Source organism: Arachis ipaensis, chromosome B8 (genome assembly GCF_059453495.1).
Source record: "Arachis ipaensis isolate K30076 ecotype BB chromosome B8, ASM5945349v1, whole genome shotgun sequence".
NCBI lineage: Eukaryota > Viridiplantae > Streptophyta > Magnoliopsida > Fabales > Fabaceae > Arachis > Arachis ipaensis.
Genome location: NC_142443.1, coordinates 117774500 through 117798990, shown reverse-complemented (window position 1 = coordinate 117798990; position 24491 = coordinate 117774500). Strand labels below are relative to the sequence as shown.

The window sequence follows — 24491 nt, the reverse complement described above, 5'->3', positions numbered from 1 at the left end:
AGTCAGCCGTAGAAATCGCAGCCACCGCCACCACTCCTTGCTGTCGCGCAGTGTCGTCCTTAGTGACCTGAAGCCCTTGCCCCTGTCTCGAGCCCCATTCCTGATTCCTCAGTCTCATACATACTCTCATTATTTCTCCCCAAAATACAACCCTAGCCTCCATCGCGCCCCCGTTTGTCGCACTGTTGTCGCCTGGTTCATCGTGATCGTTCTTCAATCCTCCTATTTCGTGGTGCTGGAAGGCCCTTCTATTCCCCCAACGCCAATCCTCCTACTGATTGATGATAAATTGATACTAGTTTGTACATGCTTTTATTTTTTCTGCTGTTAAATTTTGTTAAAGTTTCTTGATTGTACTCATTGCCTAAAGGAATACTTGTATCACATAGCTCAGTACTAGTGCCTGCTGTTCGTGTTTGTTTTTTAGTTCATAAATTATCAAATTATATTGATTATTGAATGGCTCTGCTCACTACTGCTATGCTGTGTTGTACCCTGGTTTGTGTCTTCTTCGCTGCTGTGCTATGCTTTTTTGGCTCTCTGTTGTTCATTGCTGAGCATTTTTGTGTTTAATTAAGTCAATTAAAACTATGCTTTGGGCTTAATTGTTCTTAGATTGTTAAGTTATTTAATTCAGCATATGTTCTGCTCTGCTGTTGTTGTGCTGATGTTTTGTGTTTTGTGATTTCTTTGCATAATGATGTGCTGCTGGAAACTGAAATTGCTGCTGTTTTGTGTGTGTTTGTGTTTATTTTACTGTTTTGTGATTTAATTATGCTTAAATGGTGATTGTCTTTATGATTTTTTATTTCAGTTATGTAGGATTTTGTGATTTCTTTGCCTAGTGATGTGCTACTGGAGATTGAATTGCTGCTGTTAAATTTTTGAAACTTGACAAGTTTGAGGTCTTTGTGGATTTACTGGATTGTAATTTCCCTTTTGTGGATGATAAATTACAAAACTGGTGAACAGATATATATTATGAAATCAATAAGCAAACTGAAAGGCGGATAATATATATTATTCCATTCCTTAATTTATGACTCCATCCAGAATTAATGGCATGCAGCATTAGTATCAATAACATTATGATTTATAGTGGATTTTGATGATTGATGATAAGTTTGGATGTTGGCATTTTATGTTTGGTTATCTTATTTTGTTATTTGACTTTTTGAGTTTGTATTTGAATAAGATCATAACATTCTGGTTTATGTAGTACTTTAATTTGGATAATATTTTAAGGTTTATATTAGACTATAATTATGATTTAATGTGTTTATTTATATTTTATTTATTATTTTATTATAAAACGGTTTTTTCAGTTTAATTATGGTTAAATCGATTGAACCTATAAACCAATAAACCAATAACTAAAACGGTTCGATGACCGATTCGGTTTTTAGAACCTTGATACTAATACGGTGTCCGAAAGGAAAGCTATATTAAACTAACATATAACTATATAAGCAATAGGAAGGGAAATAATAATAATAATAATAATAATCAACCATATTTAACTATTTTTTTGCACTTATGTTTACGCCAAGTGTATTAATTACTTCATTTTTCAATCATCATGAATTCATACTTATCTTTTTATAGTATATTAAAAAACGTTAAAAAATATCAATTAACATAGTTGGAGTGTATTATAAAAAATTAAAAAAATTAGGCTTATTTTAATAAACAATTATATGTCTTCTTACATAATAAATGATGTTAAATTAGTTTATTTATTTTATAGTTCACTTGAAATTTATTTTTTCAGTTAATCTAATTTTGTTGTTTGGATTTAAAATTTAAAATTATAAATTTTATTAATTTAAAAAATTACATATATCTATATTTTTTGTTGAGATACTTAAAAATTATGTTTAGTAGTTAAAATTTTCTTTAAAACAAAATTAATTATACAGTCCTAATATTAATCGTATAAATACAATAAAATATCATTATAAATTAGAATTTATATTTATAAAAAATATTGGAATATACAAAATATAGTTTTTATATTCATAAATATAAATACATATGGCAAAATTTTTTAAAAAAAAAAGTGATATGCATAGCATCACTTAATATGATCCAAAAATAAGTGATGTCCAACAGCGTTTTGATTTAAGTGATGAAATTCATTCACAATATTTCAATAACAAAATAATGGCTCAACAATGATAAGTCCATCCATGATATTTCTTTCCACCAGCTTAGCTTCAATATGGAACCATATAAATCATATTTGCAAGTGCTGCAAGCTGTTTAGAAAGATAATCAAGCTGTTATTCCAAAACGAATGGTTTTGTATTTTCACTTTTTCAGAGTGAGAACGAAACAGAGTTTAGACTATAAGTCAATCTCAACCCAACATTACATTAAATTCTAATTTCCAATTTTCAATTTTCGTATTATAGAAGTTTTTCAAGTTCGGTATCTCTCTGTCTCGCTTCTTTCAATATTACATTAAATTCTAGTTTCCAGTTTTCAATGGTCATATCTCTATATGCACCATCTATATATATAATTTAATAATTGAGATCTATTAATCTTTATCTAATAAAAATTATTATATATATATATTAATCTTTTTGGATTATTAATATCTTTTTTAATAATCCTATAATCAAGAACAATTTAGATTAAATTATAAAAAATTTATCTCTCAATATTATAAATTACTATCACAATAATAAATTTCTAAATTTAATCAAAGATCTTTTTATATTAACATTTTAATATAATAACAATAACAAATTATTTAACACATAATTTATTGGATTGTTCCGACAGTAATATGATCATCAGATAAAGCTTTTTCAGAAAGTAAATATTTGATCATTAACAAGTAAAAATTATTATCTTCTAAGCTTTTTCACATTATGTTTGACTCATATTTTTTCAAATAAATATTTGCCATGATAGCTCGCACAAGTGTCTTCAACGTTCATTTTATTTTCTCTTTCGTTTATTTTGCTGCTTGCATTGTTTGTAAAAATATAAAGTAAATAAATTTGCATTTTTTAAATTTGTCCTTAGCTTATTATTACCATAATATTGTTATCAAACTAAACTTTGGTTTCACAATTTCAAATATTATGACCAGAAACAATAATCAATAATAGATTCAATTATCTCTGATATCCATAAATCTAAGTAGATAAGTGTTCATATAATCATAATCATACTTGGACATTGTCAAACGTCACGTTAATTCAAAGAAGCAATAAAAATTATTATCAAGCAATTCAATAAAGTGAATCAGTAAAACACCATAAGGTGAATCAAATTACTGAGAGAGAGAGAAAAGAGAGGAGCAACTTAGAGAATCTTGTTGAGTGCAACATGAATAATTTTGGAGCCGTCACGTAGGCGAGGGTTGACCATGGAAACCTGGCACAACAGGACTTGTGCGTCGTCTTTGTTGAAGTAGAAGAGGCCGAGGTTCTTGCCAGTGGTGGCTCCGGCAACCAGCAAAAACTCCTCCCACGGATTGCTGAGGGCATACACGGGGAGGTCGTGGAAGAACATAAAATTGACAGGGGTCATGGAGGGGAGGCGATTCGAACAGAGCTTTGTTTTCTTTTTGGCCAAAGACGAGACGAACAGAGCTTGAGAGAGAAGACCAGAATAGAGACGAGACAAAAAGAGCTTTGGAGAAAGAAGAGCGGAGAGGAGACGGACTAACAGAAACACCTCCTTTTTGTTATTCTTCTTTGTCCAGAACCCTAAACAAGATCAATACCGTTTTTTATTTTTTTTATTTTTCATATATATATTTTTGTTTCAAACTTTTAATTTTTAAATTGTTTTAGATTTAAAAATGTAAAACTAAAGTTGATTTAGTTTTGACTAAATTAAAAGGATTAGAGTAATTGTTCAATGTGAGAAAAAGGATATTTAAGTCTTTGTTATAAAATTAAATAAAAAATATTTTTTGTTTTTTATTAAAGTATAAAGGTAGTTTAGTAAAAATATTGATATGATATATATTTAATAAAAAAAATTATTTATTGACGTAAAAAATATAATTCACGTGTCTATAATTTGTCCACGTTTTTTTCGTATTAGTACCTATGAATTTATGATTGTAGGGAAGCAAACACCAACTTTAAATCCAACGAACTTATGAGCTACAACAATTTTCGAATAATCTACAACATATGAATTTCTCTGTATTAAAATGTCATGATCAAGGCATAAACTGATGACAAAATGAAAAACTCAGCATGAATAACTCAATTTAAGTAGTCAAGACAAAAGGAAGTTCCGATTTGGACCCAAGAATTCGTGCCTTTGTGTCCGGAAAGTGCTCTACACCAAGATGCGTTGTGACATTACCACTTTCTGTTACTTTAATGGGATAACTAAGCAAATGTCCAGGCAAGTCTTCATCAAGGGTTTCGCTACAGTAAAGGTCCCAATACCTTCTTGAAATATTGTTTATAAGTCTGATACACTCCAAACTCTGTGGAACAAGAAAAGAGCCATCTAGAAAACCCAAGTGCTCGTACCACAAGGCCATTCTAAAGCCATGTATCTGACCCCTGTTTGGCTCATTTCTTTCTATGTGATATGGTTGGTAAGCTCCCATCGCAATCTCTGTATCTCTAGCTCCATCCATGGATCGTTGATTGATATTGGCAGATCCAATAATTATGTATTCATCATCAACTGCGTGAAACAATAATAATCATAATTGACTCTGGAAAGGCATTGGATTGATTTGTTCTTTAGTTTGTATTATTAAATTTGTCATTGTATTTTCAAATTCTTATTTTAACTCAAATATTTTAAATGTCTTCTAGTTAAAAAAAAAAAAAACTAAAATAAAAGTATCATATCCGCAAATGTCATTTATGACATTGAAAATTAGATTTGAAAGTGGAACTTGTCAGCAACCTAAATTCTCAAGGTGAATTATATGGTAAAAATATAAGCTTATTACAGATTTTTTTTTGTATGGGATGAAAAAAAAATTGAAAAAATTAAGACTCACATTTTAAACAACAATAAAATAACAAAAAATAACTATAAAAAGAATTTATATTTTTTTTATACAACTTTAATCTATACAGTAGAGTATCCTAATTCTCAAATATACTTAGTTGTTTAATAATATTATATAAATATAGTATATGAAAAACTTTGACTAACATACAAGCCAATCCACTCTTAAAGATACCTTATCATTAATTTATTGAACAGCCAAAAAATGAGTCTAACGATAATAGGTACAACTAGAATTTAGGAAAAAAATTAATTTAATTTCCTATTAAAACTCGTGAGAACTATAACTTTTGAACTTTAAATTTTAAATTATATTGTGAGTTATAAAACACTACATTTAAGAAATTTAAAATAAATTTAGTCACAAAAATAACCAATATAATAAATTGTACAAACAAATATAATAAATAAGTTACCTATCATCATTTTAGCATGTACATAGATCATGAATCTCCTTGCTTGTTGAGCTCTGTTATAATCTGAGTCATATTGTGGGTGTTTAGAAGGTTTATATTCTCCATTATTCTTCTTTTCACGATTTGCAAGGCAAAAGAAACTCAAATAGTCTTTTGGGTCAGCAGTAATCCCTTTGGCACGTAGAGCTTGGATTATATCAATGTACATCATATCCATTGTCTCCTTCTGCCAACTCAACATGCTTTGAACAGAGTTACTCTCAGGAATACCCTCTGGCCACATTGGAATCACTACATATACACTAAACCTTTCTCCTGCTTCAATCTTGCTGACAATCTTGAGAGACAATTCCTTCGGAATAAGATGCAAAGCTCCCACCTCCTGAACTTGGAGGTTGCCAGAATTCCAGCCAAAAGAGCTTCCCATAAAATACTGATTTTCTATATAGATAAAACTCTTAGCTCTCCTGATAGCAGTAATATAAGCATTTTGGATGCTGCAGTCAAAGATATGTTCTTTTTCATTCATAAGACCCAACCTTGCTACTTCTTCTGCAGAATTTGGGAGGCCCAAAGCTGCTCCTCCATCAATTGATCGAAATAACTGAACATTCCATATTTCTTCATCATCTTCAGGGAACTTATCTAGTGATGAGGGAACAAAAGTGTCAACAAGTGAGTCGATTTCAACAAGACAAACATCCTTCTTACCTTGTTTTCTCCACCTTTGCTCAAAATTCTTTAAAACATCCCTTGCAATTGGTCCTTCTAGGCGACAATGTATGTCATGCCAAGGCTCTCTCGGTCCGCCTTTATCGATTGAGGCTCCTTCGAAGTTTGGCTGGCGAAAATCATTATGATGCACTGTTCCTATGGTACCAAAAATGGAATGGAAAGGTGTGTCATATCTCCCATCACATAGATCAATACCACCAATGAAACTCAAAATTCTTCTCCTACTATCCGATTTTTTATTTGGCATATCACTATCGACGATTATGATCTTTTGATGATGTGTAAACATGGTAGCAACTTCTGTGCCTTGGATAAGGCTTTCCCCTTTGTCAGGATTTCGAGGACATAGAACACAGTGCACTCCAGTTCCATCAAAATAACTCTCTGTGTCTTCATCATGAGTTGTCATAACTCCATCATTCCTTAGCCACTTAATTGAAGTTCTGTCATCCCAAATGAGCATAAGGACCTTAACACCTTCACTGGCCTTCTTTTTAAGAAGCTCACCAAGTGTCAAATTCAAATCACTACTTTCTTGTTTCTTGCAAGTTGATTCCCTAACCAAGGTGATTTTGGTGCAAAGAGACCATCCTGCTATGTAAATCAACTGTTTCGCCTTCGAAATGGCATTAAAGATGTCTTCCCAACATTGATGCAGTTCATAGTACCTACCCTTAGTTAGCAAGATTTCAGGAAAAAATGTGGTTGGTATGTGAGTATCTTGGTAAAGTGTGACCCTACAACCACTTCTCTGAGGAAAGTATGAATGAGTGAGCCCTGCAAAATCGAGACTTTTGATCCCTTGAGACCAGTTAATGTCCTTCGTGACATTAAAAAACTGTAATTTCACATGGATTCTAGGCCTTGCTTTAAGAGGTTTATGTTTTTTATTCAAGATTTCGAGCCATATATCCTTATTTTCTCCATTTACCAACTCTTCCACAGGAAAATATGCTCTTCCAATCACTTTTGCACCAATTATTGTGTCGTCTTCTTTGATATGGAAAACAACTTCACTTGCAATATGAGCAGTGTAAATTCTTAAAGATTGATGCCACTGAAAATTAAAGTGTTCATTTTGGTTTACATATCTAGTCCTGCCCACTATAGTACTGCCTAAATTAATGGTTGTGTATATTCTACAACCACCAATTTTTCCACTTGAGAAGGTTTCTTCTGATAGCTGCATGAATGAACAATAATAAAAGGCAAACTTTGAGCATGTACATGCACATCACAAAACCAAATTTTGAGATAGATTACTAAGATTGTCAAATTAAAATCCTAAACATAGGTAATAAAATGTATATTTTCTCCTATATTGTATTTTGAAAACAAAAGAAGTTAATGACTAGGTATTAAAAAATGTCTACCGATTTGTTATTATATTATTTTGTGTTCCTATTTTTACTTAATTTATTTTCACGCCTTATCCATTTTTTCTTTCACTTTTCTTGTGCTTTCTATTTCAACTAGTTTTTTTTAATTAGGTCCTATTTTCAAATAATTGATAGAAGAGAGGCTTGCAATCCATATGTTACAATAATATTTTGTATATACTATTTAAGTAACAATTTGATTAGGGAATACATTTTTCAAACTAAAAAAAGCCAACAAAAACACCTGTCTTACATGTTTGTCCTCTCTCCTGTGCAATCTTCTCACTCATCATCTCTTTTAATACACTCACTCGTACCTAGGCTCACTCAAACTCACATTTAAAAAAGAAAGAATTCAAAATCTTTATTTTCAAACATTCAATTTCCTTAGGGTGTGTTTTGATTATATCTATTTTAATTGCTTTGGCGGACAAGATAATGGTATATTCGAGTAGCTGGACATGGATCTAGAGTCATTGTGAGCAGTGCCGGAGTTTGAAACAAAATTTTGGAGGGACAAAAAATTTAACATTAAAATTTAATAATAATATTTATATTAAAATAAAATTTATAAATATAATTATTTTTTAAGTTTGTTATTAATAAGATAATAAATAAATAATTTTACAGATAAAAAATATAAAATAATTTATAATGATACTTTTCAAATTTTTAGTAATTTAAAATATTCAATAATTGAATTAGAACTAAACTTTTCAGTAATTTTTTCTTCAATTTCTTTTTTTATTATTTTTATTGCTAAAAATGATCGTTCTATAGTAGTTGTAGAAATCGAAAGAGTTAATATCAAACGAATCAATCTATCAATAAAAAAAATTGCTTGTTAAATAGAGAACTACGAAATGCAAATAGAAAAGCTGTTAGTAAATCTGATTGCTTTAAGTCATAATAAAATATTTGAGTTAATTGAACTATTTTTTATTTTTTAAAAAATTATTATTAATTTTTTTTTATAAAAAATTTGGGAGACTATGGCCCGTTGCCTTAACTAAGCTCCGTCTCTGGTTGTGAGTACAATGGTCACTTTAGATAAAAACATGGTAGATTAGAGTAACTGGATGTGGAATAGGAGTTGCAAGTGATATGTTGTGATGGAGAGATAAAAATTCAATTGTGTTCAGTGGTGATATAAAATGGTGTTGATTGAGGTAACTGGCTGTGATGGCCAAAAAGGGTGGCAATTTTCAATGATGGAATAAAGAAAAATTAGCGACATTGATGGTATGACTGCTATTGATGGAGAATGGTAATGATGGAAGAGAGTGGCAATGATAGAACTATTACCTTCATATACACTAAATTCAGTGGATCTTGAGATTGGCGTCGTACACTAAAATCGTTTTTGAGATTTTAATTACATCAATGATGTTATTGAGAATGAAAAAATTGCACCATATTAATCCCTAACCTATTTTCTGTTAACGATACCTTGACGTAGTTTAATGACGTGGATCTTTGATTACACGTGTCACCTCATAGTTTGACTAGGTATAACAGTATGATGATGTGTCAGTCAGTGACATGTGGCATGTTAATGTAGATATTTACACCACGTATCACAATGCTATTTTGTCACGTGTCGAATTATGCCACGTATCACAATGTTATTTGTCCACGTGTCATCCACTATGTCATCATTAAATATGTACTAAATTGGTCCCTTACTTTGCGTAAAATAACTTATTTAGTTCTTGAAATTGAATGTCGTGTACCAAATTAGTCCATCATCAATTTATTCTCTTTTTTTTATAAATTCAAAATTTTTTAATATAGTTGAATACACTAATTTTAATTTTATCTTTTCACAAGTTATTTAAATATAAGTGTTTTTATAAAATATTTTAAAAATTTTAGTTTTAATTATATAATTTTTTTCTACAATATTTTATTAAAAGAATTATATGAGATATTGATATTGATTTAGTAAAGAATGTAAGTTAAGAGTATAATAATATATCTTAATACAAACTTTTTAATATTTAACACCTTAATAAATATTTTAAGAATACTTGATAAGACACTTGTTAACTAATATAAATTCATTATTCTCATCCATTATAAGAATGTCCGATTCCCCATAAAATTAACTTATCACTAAATTAATAAGATAGATTTATACTGTCGATTATAATAATTTATTTTAATTATCTGTAACTTGGCTAGGCGGTCTTTTCATATATTATACTATTAATTGATATAAGCACTTATTGTAACCATAGCTTGAACAATATTAAATTAAAACAGATACAAATAAATACAAGAGGTAATAATAAAATTTTGGATTTATCGAACATGTGCTCTAATGACACAAGTTAAAATTATTAATTAAAAAATTTATTATAAAAAATTGTATAATAAAAAATATAATTAAAATTAGTGTATCAAAAAAATATTGAAAATTTAAATTTACAAAAAAAATGAGAACAACTGATAAAGGAAATATGGTCCGAAGAATCTCGATAGTAGTTCCATGAACAATCCTTTGCGGGATTGGTTTTTTTTTTATAGTGGAAATGCTATAAAGCGCGAACCAAGATCCATGGAGAAATTATTGCTGAAGTTGTTTGATAATTTGATATTTTCAGAGATGACGACATGTAGAGGTGTTGCGGATCAGGCTGCTGGTCGTGGCCATAACCGTGGTCGGGGGAGAGGGAGGGTTTCTTCCGGTACCCCCGGGACTTCTGGATCCTCTTTTTCTACTCCGATCACCCCGGTCATGAGACATGTTGCGGGGTTAGTGGACCAGCCATTCATCATGGTCCCTAACCCCAACTACGTGCTTTCGTCCACGGCGGCGACGCCACCTCCGTCTGCTCAGCAGCCCATATCCACGGCGACCCGCCTCCAGCGATGGATGCTGTGGTTTCAGAGTCCAGCCATAGAAGCGAGGCAGTAGCTGATGTCCCTCCAGCACTTTCCATCACATGGTTGCACATTTGGCCTGATGGCGGCATGGGGGTAAGTAACCTATTATTGCTCATGTATTTTCTAGCATGGTTGCAATTCCTGTTATTGCTGAAAGTTTCTTAAACTTGATTCCTGTTTAGTGGATTTAGGTTGATTTAAGTATTGATTATTGTTTTCTACTTTTGATGATTATGATTCCTGTTATTGCTAAAGGTTCTTGAAACTTGATTCCTATTTAGTGGATTTAGGTTGATTTAAGTGTTAGTTATTATTTTCTACCTTTAATGATTATGATTCTTGTTATTGCTAAAGGTTCCTGAAACTTGTTATTGCTGAAGGTTCCTGAAACCTGATTTCTGTTTAATGGATTTAGGTTGATTTAAGAGTTGGTTATTATTTTCTACTTTTGATGATTATAATTCCTGTTATTGTTGAAGGTTCCTGAACTTGATTCCTGTTTAGTGGATTTAAGTTGATTTAAGTCTTAGTTATTATTTTTTTACTTTTGATGATTATGATTCCTGTTATTGCTAAAGGTTCATGAAACCTGATTTCTGTTTAGTAGATTTAGGTTGATTTAAGTGTTGGTTATTGTTTTCTACTTTTGATGATTATGATTCCTGTTATCGCCGAAGGCTCCTGAAACCTGATTCCTGTTTAGTGGATTTAGGTTCATTTAAGTGTTCATTATTGTTTTCTATTTTTGATGATTATGATTCCTGTTATCGCTGAAATCTCCTGAAACCTGATTCTTATTTGGTGGATTTAGGTTAATTTGGATTGCCTGTTATTGTGGGTTGTTGTTAGGTTTTTGCGGAACCCAAACGGGTGTACTCAGGAGATGACGAATGTCATCAAGCTAACGTACGACCAGCCTTGGCTCATCTACACGAAGATCCCCGCTGAGACCAGAAAGCTCTGGTTTGAGATGTGGGCGGTAATTTTCTTCACTATTTAATTTTTAAACCCTTTTAGCTAGTCTAATTCATGTTATCTTGTTTACCTAAATTTAAAGCTTCTTTGTTGCAGCTGCACTTCATTTAGGATGTTGAGCACGACCTGACCATTCAGAAGATATTTGACTGTAGGATGGATTGGCGGCTCCAGCAGATGCTGGATGATGTAAAGCATGGGCGGGACTAGTGGACGCATTGGCTCCGACCGGAGGTGCAGAGGGGCCTGTTAGCTCATTAGGAGACCGATGCAGGGTTCAGGCATCGACGTCTCACCAACCGAGCTAATAGGGCATCCCCAGGTCATCTAAGTACACCGGTGGCTTGGCAACCTTAATAAAAACGAAGGGCAGGCTGATATGTAGTTTCTTTAATATTGTTAATAACTTTGTTATGTTATCTGTTTTGCATATCATTACTAGGAATTCTACTAATTTTTTATTTCAATGCAACTGGTGTAGTCGAAGTCATTGGAACGCGAAGCTACATTGGCGGAGACGTTCAAGTACACCTACATACTGAAGGAGAACAAAGCGAGATTTGTTGATCAGCGATCTCAGGACCATTATGTGAGTAAACATACATCTTATTATTTTCTGCTATAAAATTATGAGAGATTAACTATATATCTGTCTTACTAATCAGAGTAACTTGTGTTAATTGCATAGGAGCCCTACACACATAGATTAGAGGTCACGACTCAGCAGAGTGGGGAGGACGCCGCTGATGGATATGTGGCCTCTGTCATCGACCCCGATGCGATTTGGCGTGAGACTGTCGTAGTCCCATACAAGAACCGCATATACAGAATGGGGTCATTCTTCACGAGCAGCCTCTGCACCTCGATGTTGAGGCCGTCGTCAGGCTGCGACACCAGTCAAGCAGTCCATCCCGAGGAAGTCATGGATTTGAGGCTCCAGTTGTAGGAGCTCCAACACAGCCTTCAGCAGTAGGCTCAGGAGCTCAATGATTATCCGGAGAGGTATCAGGAGATCCTCATCCATGTACAGTCTACGGATGAGCTCAGGATGGAGTGGAGGGAGTCGCTGGAGTGAATGCAGTGTATGGAGAGTCAGATGGATGTGTACCAGACCCAAATGCGCGCCACTGGCATCAACTCTGCTGGTGGCAGTAGTAGCGCTGGTAGCACCTAAACATCGTCACCGCCTCCTGCACCGCTGATGCGTGAGCATCTTTCCTATCTTTTCATAGTGAATTTGCACTTAGTTTGTAGAGTTTAATCAAGAATTAATTATCTTTTAGCCACTATGGATGCTACTTTGAGTTGTGTGTAATTCTGTTTATTTTAGGTAGCATTTGGTTAGATTTGATGGAGCTTCCACAGAAAAAGAGAAGAAGGGTATCTAGGGAAGGAATGGCTTAGAAGATGGAGAGAAAGCTTGCACAAATAGAATCAGCACAAGAATTAAAGGAGATGACAGCGAGGAGCGACGCGTGCGCGTACCTGACGCGTACGCGTGACATGCGCCACATGCAGAAAACACTGATTTGGATTCTGATTTAAACTTTTATTTTAAAATAGGAAAAGATATTATTTTTAGTTTTAGAAAATAGATTTTAAATTAATTAGGATTAGATATAAAAGAGAAAAGAAACTTCTCTTTTAGGGATTGGCCAATTAGTTAACTTTTCATTCCACCTCTGCCCAATTTACAATCCTAGTTTTCACTCTTTTCCATGAGCAACTAAACCTTCACTGTTAAGGTTAGGAGCTCTGTCTATTGTAAGGATTGATTCTATTATTTTTCTATTTTAATTCATGTACTGATTTATATTTCAAGAATTATTTTTTATCTTTATTTTATGAATTTGGGTGGAACGGAAGTATGACCCTCTTTTTAATTGAGTTCTTGTATAACTTGGAAAAGCTCTTTACTTGACAACAGCTTGAAAACAATTTCTCCTAAATTTCTAGTTTATCTGAATTTAACGGGATATGTGACATATAATCCTCTTATATTTGAGTTATTAGGATTTCTGTGGCATATAACTAGAATTGAACTTCACCCTCTAATTGAAATTAATTGACCAAGGAATTGGCTATTGATGAAAGTTAGAAGAGACTAGAAAGGTCTAAGGAATTAGGGTCTAGTCAAATATAGTTGCCATGAATTAAATCTTACATGATTAAAATAGATTAATAAGAAAAGTCAATCCAAAAATTAGATAACTCTGAAGCCTTAACTATTTCTCCATATTTTATTCCCAACTTATTGATTTGCCTGTCTTCTGTTTAATGCTTTTTGAACTCTCAAACACTATTTTCTGTTTGTCTAATTAAGTAAATCACTTAACCATTGTTGCTTAGTCCATCAATCCTCATGGGATCGACCCTCACTCACCTGAGGTATTACTTGGTACGACCCGATGCACTTGCCGGTTAGTTTGTGGGTTATAAATTCCGCACCAAGTTTTTGGCGCCGTTACCGGGGATTGATAGTGATTAACAACTATCAGTTATTTGATTTCTTAGATTAGGCGTTTTAGTTTTAATTTTATTTAAATCTTGCTTAGTATTTTCGAAATTTTTTTTAAATAAATAGATAGTACTAATATTTTTCCTTAATTTCTGAAATTAAGTTTGGTGTCACCTAGTTAATTTCATTTTAATTCTCTCGTTTATTTTCCCTGTTAATTTTCAAAATTTTTTTTGTCTAATTTTAGTTATCATTTTCAAAATTTTTCTGTTTTATTTATTTAGTATTTCTATTTTATTATTTTACACAGGTTATCTCACTAGGAGTTCTCTGCACTCTGACGTAGAGAATCCCATCTTTTCTTGTTTTCTGTTTATTTATGTGCAGGAACAGAGACAAGGAACCTCTTTTAGACTTTGATCCTGAACCTGAAAAGACTTTCAGGCGGCGTTTACAACAAGCAAGACTTTATAAGGCTGCAGAATCCATTATGGATCCTAATAATGCTGTTAATGCCAATGTGGCAAATCCGAATGGGGATGATCAACAAAGGAGAGTGCTTGGCTCTTACTCTGCTCCTACTACAGATCTTTATGGAAAAAGCATTGTGGTGCCTCCTATAGCTGCGAACAACTTTAAATTGAAGCCACAATTGATCACTCTGGTGTAACAAAACTGCCAGTATCATGGTCTTCCCCACGAAGACCCAAATCAATTTATTTCTAACTTTCTGCAGAATTGTGATACTATGAAGACAAATAGAGTGAACCCATAGGTGTACAAACTCATGCTCTTCCCGTTTGCTCTGAGGGATGGAGCAAAGATATGGCTAGATTCCCAACCCAAAGAGAGTTTGGATACTTGAGACAAGGTTGTTACTAAGTTTCTTACTAAATTTTTCCCACCAAAGAAGCTGACTAAGCTTAGGGTGGAGGTTCAAACCTTCAGGCAGAAGGATGGTGAAACTCTTTATGAAGCTTGGGAGAGGTACAAGCTACTGACTAGGAAATGCCCTTCGGACATGTTCTCCAAATGGACCCAACTAGATATCTTTTATGAAGGCTTGGGTGAAATGTCCAAGATGTGCTTAGATAATTCTGCAGGTGGTTCACTGCACAAGAAGAAGACACCAGAGGAGACTATTGAGCTTATTGAATTGGTTGCTAGCAACCAATATTTATACTCATCTAACAGGAATCTTGTGAACTCTGAGACTCCTCAGAAGAAGGGTGTTATGGAAGTAGAAGCTCTTAATGCTATTCTTGCTCAGAACAAGCTTATGTCTCAGCAAATAAATCTACTTACTCAGCAGATGGGTGGAATGCAAGTCTCAGCTATCAACACCCAAAATCCACCTCAAGAGGTCCCTTATGACATGATAGGTAATTTTATACAAAATGAGAATTATGATTATGCTCAATCTTTTTCTGAACAGGTAAATTACATGGGGAATGGTCCTAGAAACCCTAATAATGATCCATACTCTAAGACATACAATCTTGGGTGGATGGACCAACCTCAGAGATCTCAGAATTTCAACAATAATTCTCAAGGCGGTTTCCAACAGAACAATCATAATAATCGCCAATTTCAGTCTCATCAACAACAACCACCTCAGCAGACAAACTCTCAATCCCAACAAGATTCTAATTGGGAGATGATGAGGAGTTTTATGCAGGAAACCAGAGCCTCCATTAGAAATTTGGATGTACAAATAGGCCAACTAAGCAAGCAAATACCTGAGAGGTCTGCAAATACAATTTAAAACTTGGAGATTCAGATGGGTCAATTAGCCACAAAAGTTAATGAAATTGATAAGAGGACCATTAATAGCCTTTCTGGTACTACAATTCCAAATTCAAGAGAGGAATGCAAGGCTATCACCTTGATAAATGGACAAGTGGCAAGTATGGAAGCACAAGTTAATGAGGAGCCAGTTGAAAAAGAAGCTACAGAGGAGAAGAAGGAAGAAGTAGAGCACGCCCCTCCAAAGCATGCAGACAACCCATTCCCTGACTCTCTTGACACTTATCCTACATTGCCAAAGGCTCCTGAATACAAGTCAAAAATTCCATATCCTCAGAGGCTTCAGAAGGCTTCCAAAGAAAAGTAATTTTCTAAATTTTTAGATGTCTTCAAGAAGCTACAGCATAGGCTCTTGAGCAAATGCCTCTCTATGCTAAATTTATGAAAGAATTGTTGACCCACAAGAGGAATTGAAAGGAATAAGAAACAGTGGTGTTAACCAAGGAATGTAGTGCCATTATTTAACACAACCTTCCTGAGAAGATGCCAGACCCAGGGAGCTTTGTCATTCCTTGCACCATTGGAGATGTCACCATTCAGAGAGCTTTATGTGATCTTAGAGCTAGTATCAATCTCATGCCACTTTCAGTGATGAAAAAGCTTCAAATTGAGGAGGTAAAACCCACTCGTATTTCTCTTCAACTTGCTGATCTTTCTATTAAATTACCTGTGGGTGTTGTTGAGGATTTACTTGTGAAAGTAGGACCATTCATTTTTCCTGTTGATTTTGTTATATTAGACATGGAAGAGGAGGTAAAATCCTCTATTATACTTGGTAGACCCTTTTTAGCTACAGGTAGAGCTTTGATTGATGTGCAAAAGGGTGAATTAACCTTGAGGGTCAATAAAGAATAGGTGGTCCTTAATGTTTTTAAGGCTCTCAAGCACCCTAATGATTCTGAAGGGTGTATGAAAATAGATGTTATTGAACCACTTGTTCAAGAGGTACTGAAAGCTGAGGCACTTGATGACATTCTGGATCCTATTTCTGAGTGTGAATTAGTTGAAGTTGATGATTCACCACCCCAAAAGGCTGTGGTTCACACGCCTAAAGCAGAGGAGGAAGCCCCCAAGCTTGAGCTCAAACCTTTACCTCCTTCTCTGAAATATATGTTCTTGGGTGAAAATGATTCATATCCAGTGATTATTAGCTCTTCCTTGAAGCCTGAAGAGGTAGAGGCGCTTATTTCAGTGCTCAGGAGCCATAAAACAGCTCTTGGGTGGACCATTAGTGACTTGAAAGGGATTAGTCCAACCAAGTGTATGCACAAGATCCTCCTTGAAGATGATGTTAAACCAGTTGTGCAACCACAAAGGAGACTCAATCCAACCATGAAAGAGGTGGTCCAAAAAGAGGTAATGAAATTATGGGAAGCAAGTATTATTTACCCTATTTCTGACAGTCCTTGGGTAAGTTTTGTGCAGGTAGTTCCCAAGAAAGGAGGGATGACAGTGATCAATAATGAATAGAATGAGCTTATTCCTACAAGAACAGTCACAGGTTGGAGAATGTGTATAGACTACAGGAGGCTCAACACTGCTACAAGGAAGGATCACTTCCCCCTTCCTTTCATTGATCAGATGCTTGAGAGGTTAGCTGGTCATGCTTTTTATTATTTTCTAGATGGATATTTTGGATATAATCAAATTGAAGTGGACCCTCAAGATCAAGAGAAGACAGCATTCACATGCCCCTTTGGAGTATTCGCCTACAGGAGAATGCCTTTTGGACTTTGTAATGCTCCAGCAACTTTTCAGAGGTGTATGCTTTCAATTTTTTTCTGATATGGTTGAAAAGTTCATTGAGATATTTATGGATAATTTTTCTGTTTTTGGTAATTCTTTTGAATCCTGCCTTAAGCATTTATCTCTTGTCTTGAAACGGTGTCAAGAATCAAACTTTGTTTTAAATTGGAAAAAATGTCATTTTATGGTTACAGAAGGTATTGTTCTTGGACACCGGATTTCAAGTAAGGGAATTGAGGTTGATAGAGCAAAGGTGGAGGTAATTGAAAAATTACCACCACCAGCTAATGTTAAGGCAGTCAGGAGTTTCTTGGGTCATGCAGGATTTTATAGAAGATTTATAAAGAATTTTTCTAAAATTGCTAAACTATTAAGCAACTTGTTAGTTGTTGATGTTCCCTTTGTTTTTAATGCTGAATGTCTGCATGCTTTTGAAACTCTAAAAGCAAATCTTACCTCTGCTCCCATCATAGCTCCCCCTGACTGGGATTTACCATTTGAATTATTATGTGATGCCAGTGACTTTGCTATAGGAGCTGTTTTAGGACAGAGGCATGGTAAGCTTGTACATGTTATTTACTATGCTAGCCGCATATTAAATGATGCCCAAAAGAATTACACAACTACAGAAAAAGAATTATTAGCTATTGTGTATGCTGTTGATAAGTTTAGGTCCTATTTAATTGGTTCTAAGATTATTATTTATACTGATCATGTTGCTTTGAAGTACCTTCTAACCAAGCAGGACTCTAAACCAAGATTAATTAGATGGGTGTTACTCCTTCAGGAGTTTGATATTGGGATAAAAGATAGGAAAGGGTCAGAAAATCAAGTAGCTGACCATCTCTTCAGAATTGAGCCTGATGTAGGAGTACAACCACCCACAGCTGTGACTGAGACATTTTTGGATGAGCAATTGTTCCTCATTCAGTAGGCTTCATGGTTTGCAGACATTGCAAATTACAAGGCCATAAATTTTATTCCAAAGGAGTACAGTAGGCAACAAGTAAAGAAGCTATTGACTGATGCAAAGTACTACATTTGGGAGGAACCATACCTTTTTAAAAGGTGTTCAGATGGTATCATCCGGAGATGTGTCCTAGATGAAGAAACACAGCAGATTCTTTAGCACTGTCATGGTTCTGATTATGGAGGCCACTTTGGTGGTGAAAAGACCGCTACAAAGGTCCTTTAGAGCGGGTTTTACTGGCCGACTCTCTTCAGAGACTCAAGAGCATTTGTGAAGCACTGTGACAGATGTGAAAAAGTCACAAATTTCCCTGCCAACCACGAAATGCCATAGCGGGGGATTCTTGAGGTTGAGCTGTTTGATGTGTGGGGTATTGATTTCATGGGACCTTTCCCACCCTCACATTCAAACAACTATATTCTAGTGGTAGTTGACTATGTGTCCAAGTGGGTGGAAGCTGTGGCTCTACCTACCAATGACGCCAGGGTGGTAATGAGCTTTCTTCAGAGATATATCTTTAGCCGGTTTGGTGTCCCAAGGACACTCATTAGTGATGGAGGAAGTCACTTCTGTAATAGACAGCTAGACTCTCTTCTGCAGAGATATGGAGTCCGTCATAAAGTGGCAACCCCCTATCACCCTCAGACAAGTGGACAGGTTGAAGTTTCTAACAGGGAACTTAAGAGGATCCTAGAGAAAACCGTCAGTGTTTCAAGAAAGGACTGGTCTAAGAAGCTTGATGATGCTCTCTAGGCATACCGGACAGCTTACAAGACTCCTATTGGCATGTCCCCTTATCAGCTGGTCTATGGTAAAGCCTATCACTTGCCAGTTGAGCTGGAGCATAAAGCTTACTGGGCAATCAGGTATCTGAATCTTGATTCAGAAGCTGCAGGAATTAAGTGAATGCTTCAGTTGAATGAGCTTGATGAATTCAGATATTCAGCCTATGAGAATGCCAAGCTCTATAAGGAGAAAACCAAGTTATTGCACGACAAGAAGATTGCCATCAGAGTCTTTGAGCCAGAACAGATAGTGCTTCTATAATTCAAGGCTCAAACTCTTTTCCGGGAAGCTGAAATCCCGGTGGTCAGGATCGTTTGTGGTTACCAGAGCTTTACCATATGGTCATGTAGAAATACAGGAAGAGAATTCTGACAGAAAATTTACAGTGAATGGCCAGAGATTGAAGCACTATCTGGGAGGCGAGATTGATCTCCAGAGGTCCGCTCATCTGCTGAATTAGCAGAACTGATCGTCAAGCTAGTGACGTTAAAGAAGTGCTTGTCAGGAGGCAACCCGATAATTTCGTATCCTTAGTTATTTTTCATAGTAGTAGTTTTCTTACTTATTTGATTTTTATTGAGTTTTTACTATTTTTCTGATCATGCAGCTATTTATAATAGGAACCGAACACTTCAGGCGAAAAAAAGAAAAAAAAAGAGCACACGACGCGCAAGTGTTGCTGACGCGTACGCGTCATATGTGTGTGTGTGAAAAATAGAAGTGAACAGAGAGTTGAGCAGGAGTGGCGCTGGAACTATGTTTTGTGCACAAACAATCCCACGCGTACGCGTACCTCACGCGTGCGCGTCATTTGCGCTTTTAGCCACCTACGCGTGCGCGTCCTTGACGCGTACACGTGACCCTGAAAATCGGCGTAAATGGGTGTATGGCCAGAGAGCTATGATGGTGTGGGGCTGGAATGGTGCTGGGAGCACAAGCCCCACCACGCGTACGCGTCCTTGATGCGTGCGCGTCGTTTTCCCATCCTGGCCATCCACGCGTACGCGTCCCAGACGCGTACGCGTCACTTGAAATTTGCGCGATCCACGCGTACGCGTGCCTTACGCATACGCGTCGCATGCGACGCCCAAATTAAACCCCTCAGCACCTGATTTCAATTCATTCACCCCCAATCCTAATTCTCTCGTGTTCCTTTATCCTTTTATTCTTCTTTCATCATACTAATTTTTATGTCTTTTTATGTCCCCCTCTGTTTTCAGTTCTTCTTTGCTTGAGGACAAGCAAACCTTTAAGTTTGGTGTTGATGTCGCTTCGCTGATGGTTTTTCGGTTTAATTTTATGGTACTAAAGGGAGGCAAATCATCTTCACGGAGGAGCATAGCCGGAGGAATGAGATGGCCACCAACATAACTGAGGTGGTTGAGTTCCTTTTATTCTATATTCCTTCCCGCTCTTACTATGTTATGTTCCGGTTTTCTGCTATTTTGTCTCGTTTATTGCATGATCCTTTATTAGTTAGATTCTTAGGTTCTAGTTAGTTTTACTATTTTGAAATTTTCTGTTAATTCCTTTAATGTTGAAAGATGCCTCATGTATTGTCCACTGAGCTTGAAATCAAAAAGAAAGAAGAAAAGATGTAGTGCATGAGAAATTGAGTTTAATTTTTAGAGTAGTCTCATTTATTCAAATATGGTGGTATTTTCTGTGACTCTGAATGCATGATATGAATAGTGCATATTTAAATTTGAATCAAAGAATGTTGATATACAAGGAACAGGGATTTAGAGAATTATTATGACTTCTCTGAAATAAACAAAAATTTAATCCTTGAAGCAAAAGAAACAGCAAAGAAAAAGAAAAAAAAGGATATAAAGGCAAGGTCCAAGGCTCTGAGCATTAATGACTAGGGAGGTCAGACATGATTAAAAGCTCAAAGAGTTGTTTCCCTAGTCATATGCTTGTGGTATTCTTGTGTCAAGTAATCCTTGAGACAAAACATTTAGAGTCGAGATCAATTGCAATTAACAGAGTATGCCAAAGACTTTGAGTACCACTGTCTGGGAGTAATTGAAAGGAAAATCAAAACTTAAAGAGAGTTTCCCAGTTAAGTGCTTGTGGTATTTCTGTGTCAAGTGAAGCTTGAGACAAAACATTTAAAGTCACGGCTAAGCTCAAGGTGCAAAGCACCAAAGAAAAGAGAATCAAAGAAAAATTGTTGTGTTCAAGGGTTAAATCGAGTTACAAAAGATCAGAGAATTCATAATATTATCCGGATTCTAATTCCAAATGACAGTGACATCCTTCTGATTCAAAGGAGAGTGAGATGCCAAAACTATTCAAGATTGCAGTTGTAAACCCCACTATAAGAAGAGACATGAGCTTAATCGAACTCTCATTCTCATGCAAATTCACATCCTAAGCCTATATTAGTTTGGTTGCTTGAGGACAAGCAACAATTCAAGTTTGGTGTTGTGATGCGTGAGCATCTTTCCTATCTTTTTTTAGTGAATTTTCACTTAATTTGTAGAGTTTAATCAAGAATTAATTATCTTTTAGCCACTATGGATGCTACTTTGAGTTGTGTACAATTCTGTTTATTTTAGGTAGCATTTGGTTGGATTTGATGGAGCTTTTGCAGAAAAAGAGAAGAAGAGTATCTAGGGCAGGAATGGCTTAGAAGATGGAGAGAAAGCTTGCATAAATGGAATCAGCACAAGAATTAAAGGAGATGACAGCGAGGAGCGACGCGTGCGCGTACCTGACGCGTACGCGTGAAAAGCGAAGTTGCTCAGTGACGCGTGCGCGTACCTGACGCGTACGCGTGACTGATGACGCGTACGTGTGACATGCGCCACATGCAGAAAACGCTGATTTGGATTCTGATTTAAACTTTTATTTTAAAATAGGAAAAGATATTATTTTTAGTTTTAGAAAATAGATTTTAAATTAATTAGGATTAGATATAAAAGAGAAAAGAAACTTCTCTTTTAGGGATTGGCCAATTAGTTAACTTTTCATTCCACCTCAACCCAATTTACAATCCTAGTTTTCACTCTTTTTCATGAGCAACTAAACCTCCACTGTTAAGGTTAGGAGCTCTGTCTATTGTATGGATTGATTCTATTATTTTTCTATTTTAATTCATGTACTGATTTATATTTCAAGAATTATTTTCGTTCTTTATTTTATGAATTTGGGTGGAACGGAAGTATGACCCTCTTTCTAATTGAGTTCTTGTATAACTTGGAAAAGCTCTTTACTTGAACAACAGCTTGAAAACAATTTCTCCTAAATTTCTAGTTTATCTGAATTTAACGGGATACGTGACATATAATCCTCTTATATTTGGGTAATTAGAATTTTTGTGGCATATAACTAGAATTGAACTTCACCCTCTAATTGGAATTAATTGACCAATGAATTGGCTATTGATGAAAGTTAGAGGAAACTAGAAAGGTCTAAGGAATTAGGGTCTAGTCAAATATAGTTGCCATGAATTAAATCTTACATGATTAAAATAAATTAATAAGAAAAGTCAATCCAGAAATTAGATAACTCTGAAACCTTAACTGTTTCTCCATATTTTATTCCCAACTTATTGATTTGCCTGTCTTCTGTTTAATGCTTTTTGAACTCTCAAACACTATTTTCTGTTTGTCTAACTAAGTGAATCACTTAACCATTGTTGCCTAGTCCATCAATCCTCGTGGAATCGACCCTCACTCACCCGAGGTATTACTTGGTACGACCCGGTGCACTTGCCAGTTGGTTTGTGGGTTATAAATTCCGCACCAACCGCCGATCGAAGGCCATCGGACTGATGACGATGGCTACCTGGATTTGTAGATATTAGGTTTTTATTTTATTGTTTCGTACATTTACTTAGTGTACCTGACTTTTATTTAATTTGCACATTGTATTATTTATATATTTTAAATATAAAATATTCATTATTTATGAATTCACCACTAATTGTGTCAAAAAAATTTAAATTTAAAATACAAATTAACCATTTATTTCAAATTAAAAAAAATAATATTATCATCGGAATTACTGGTGGAATTATTCGACGATAACATGGTGCAAAAACAATATGTTTTGGTGCCAATATTATCGTCGGACACATCCGCCGATAACCAATTCGTCCTCTTAGCTAATAATCTGTAGTAAAATCTGACGATAATTACTGTCGGATGAAATAAATCCGACGATAAATATTTGCCAGTAAAATTTATACCAGCTGATTGTTTTTGACTGCACATTCGACGATAATTTCATTTCCGTTGGATATATTTGATGCATCTAACAGTAACTCGATAATACTAAGTAATTTTCTTGTAATAAGAATGCTATTTTTTCTTAGTAAAAGTATAAAAAGAATAAATAAAAGGGTAGACAATAAGTATTTTAGGTGTCAAATAGCATGTCGTGTCACACAAGTGGATCAAGAAATATGTATAGATGATGTTAGAGGATAAATATTTTTTTGTTATTAATTTTAGCTAATATTTTAGGCCAACATTATATTTTTATAAAAAATACTATAGACATATCAAATTTAACAATCAAATCAGTCATGATATATTTGTATAAAAAAAATATTTGTATTATTTAATTTATTTTTAATATATATTTATATTTTAACAATACGAATAACTGATTTTTAATATATACCTAACATAATTATATTTTTATATTATTAAATTTTATGATTTAAAATTTAATCTTTAATTAAAATTGACTATATATTGAAAAAAAAATTTTAATGATAATTTAGCATTATTCTATATAGATATCTATCCAATTATCCATACAATAAACGCAACCCAGAAGCAAATATATTACCAAACAAAAGCAGAGCAGAACAACGTATATAAATCAAGATGCTTAATATAGGTTTCATGGTGCTTTGATTTTCAGGGAATTTGAAGCATGTACCTTGGGGAAACAATTGCAGCAGTCATTCACATAGAGGTTATCAGCTTCAAAGATTGTAACGTGAAGAACACCATGCAGTAGTGTTCCTTCTCTTATTTTTGCCATTGCAAGTGCTCAAAAACCTAGCCTCCAGAACCCAGAAGATGTTATTGAAATAAAAGTATAACAGCATAACAAAAGACTAGAAATGAATAAGAAATAATGTTCCCGGGCTATATAAGCCTACAAGGCTATAACATACAGCATCTTTTTTTATAAAGAAAAGACAAACTGGAACCACTTAAGGCAGTTGAAGACATTGTTATATACTATAAGGTGATAGTGGTGCGGTTAAAAATGAGGTGTAAAGTAATCATTTTAAAATTACTAGTTGATGATAAATAATAAATAATGCAAAAAGTATATAACTAAATCATTAGACTTTG

General features: G+C 34.6%; 1 protein-coding gene across 1 annotated transcript; it reads right to left on the bottom strand.

Annotated features, from left to right (window-relative positions):
• Positions 1-4206: 4206 nt before the first annotated feature.
• LOC107614526 (phospholipase D alpha 1) lies at positions 4207-24228 on the bottom strand. The gene is made up of 3 exons (XM_016316716.3): positions 24067-24228; positions 5424-7341; positions 4207-4671 (listed from the first exon to the last, which is right to left on the bottom strand). The coding sequence occupies exons 1-3, from the start codon at positions 24169-24171 to the stop codon at positions 4241-4243; spliced, it is 2454 nt and encodes an 817-aa protein (XP_016172202.1). The 5' UTR covers positions 24172-24228; the 3' UTR covers positions 4207-4240.
• Between the last annotated feature and the right edge of the window lie 263 nt (positions 24229-24491).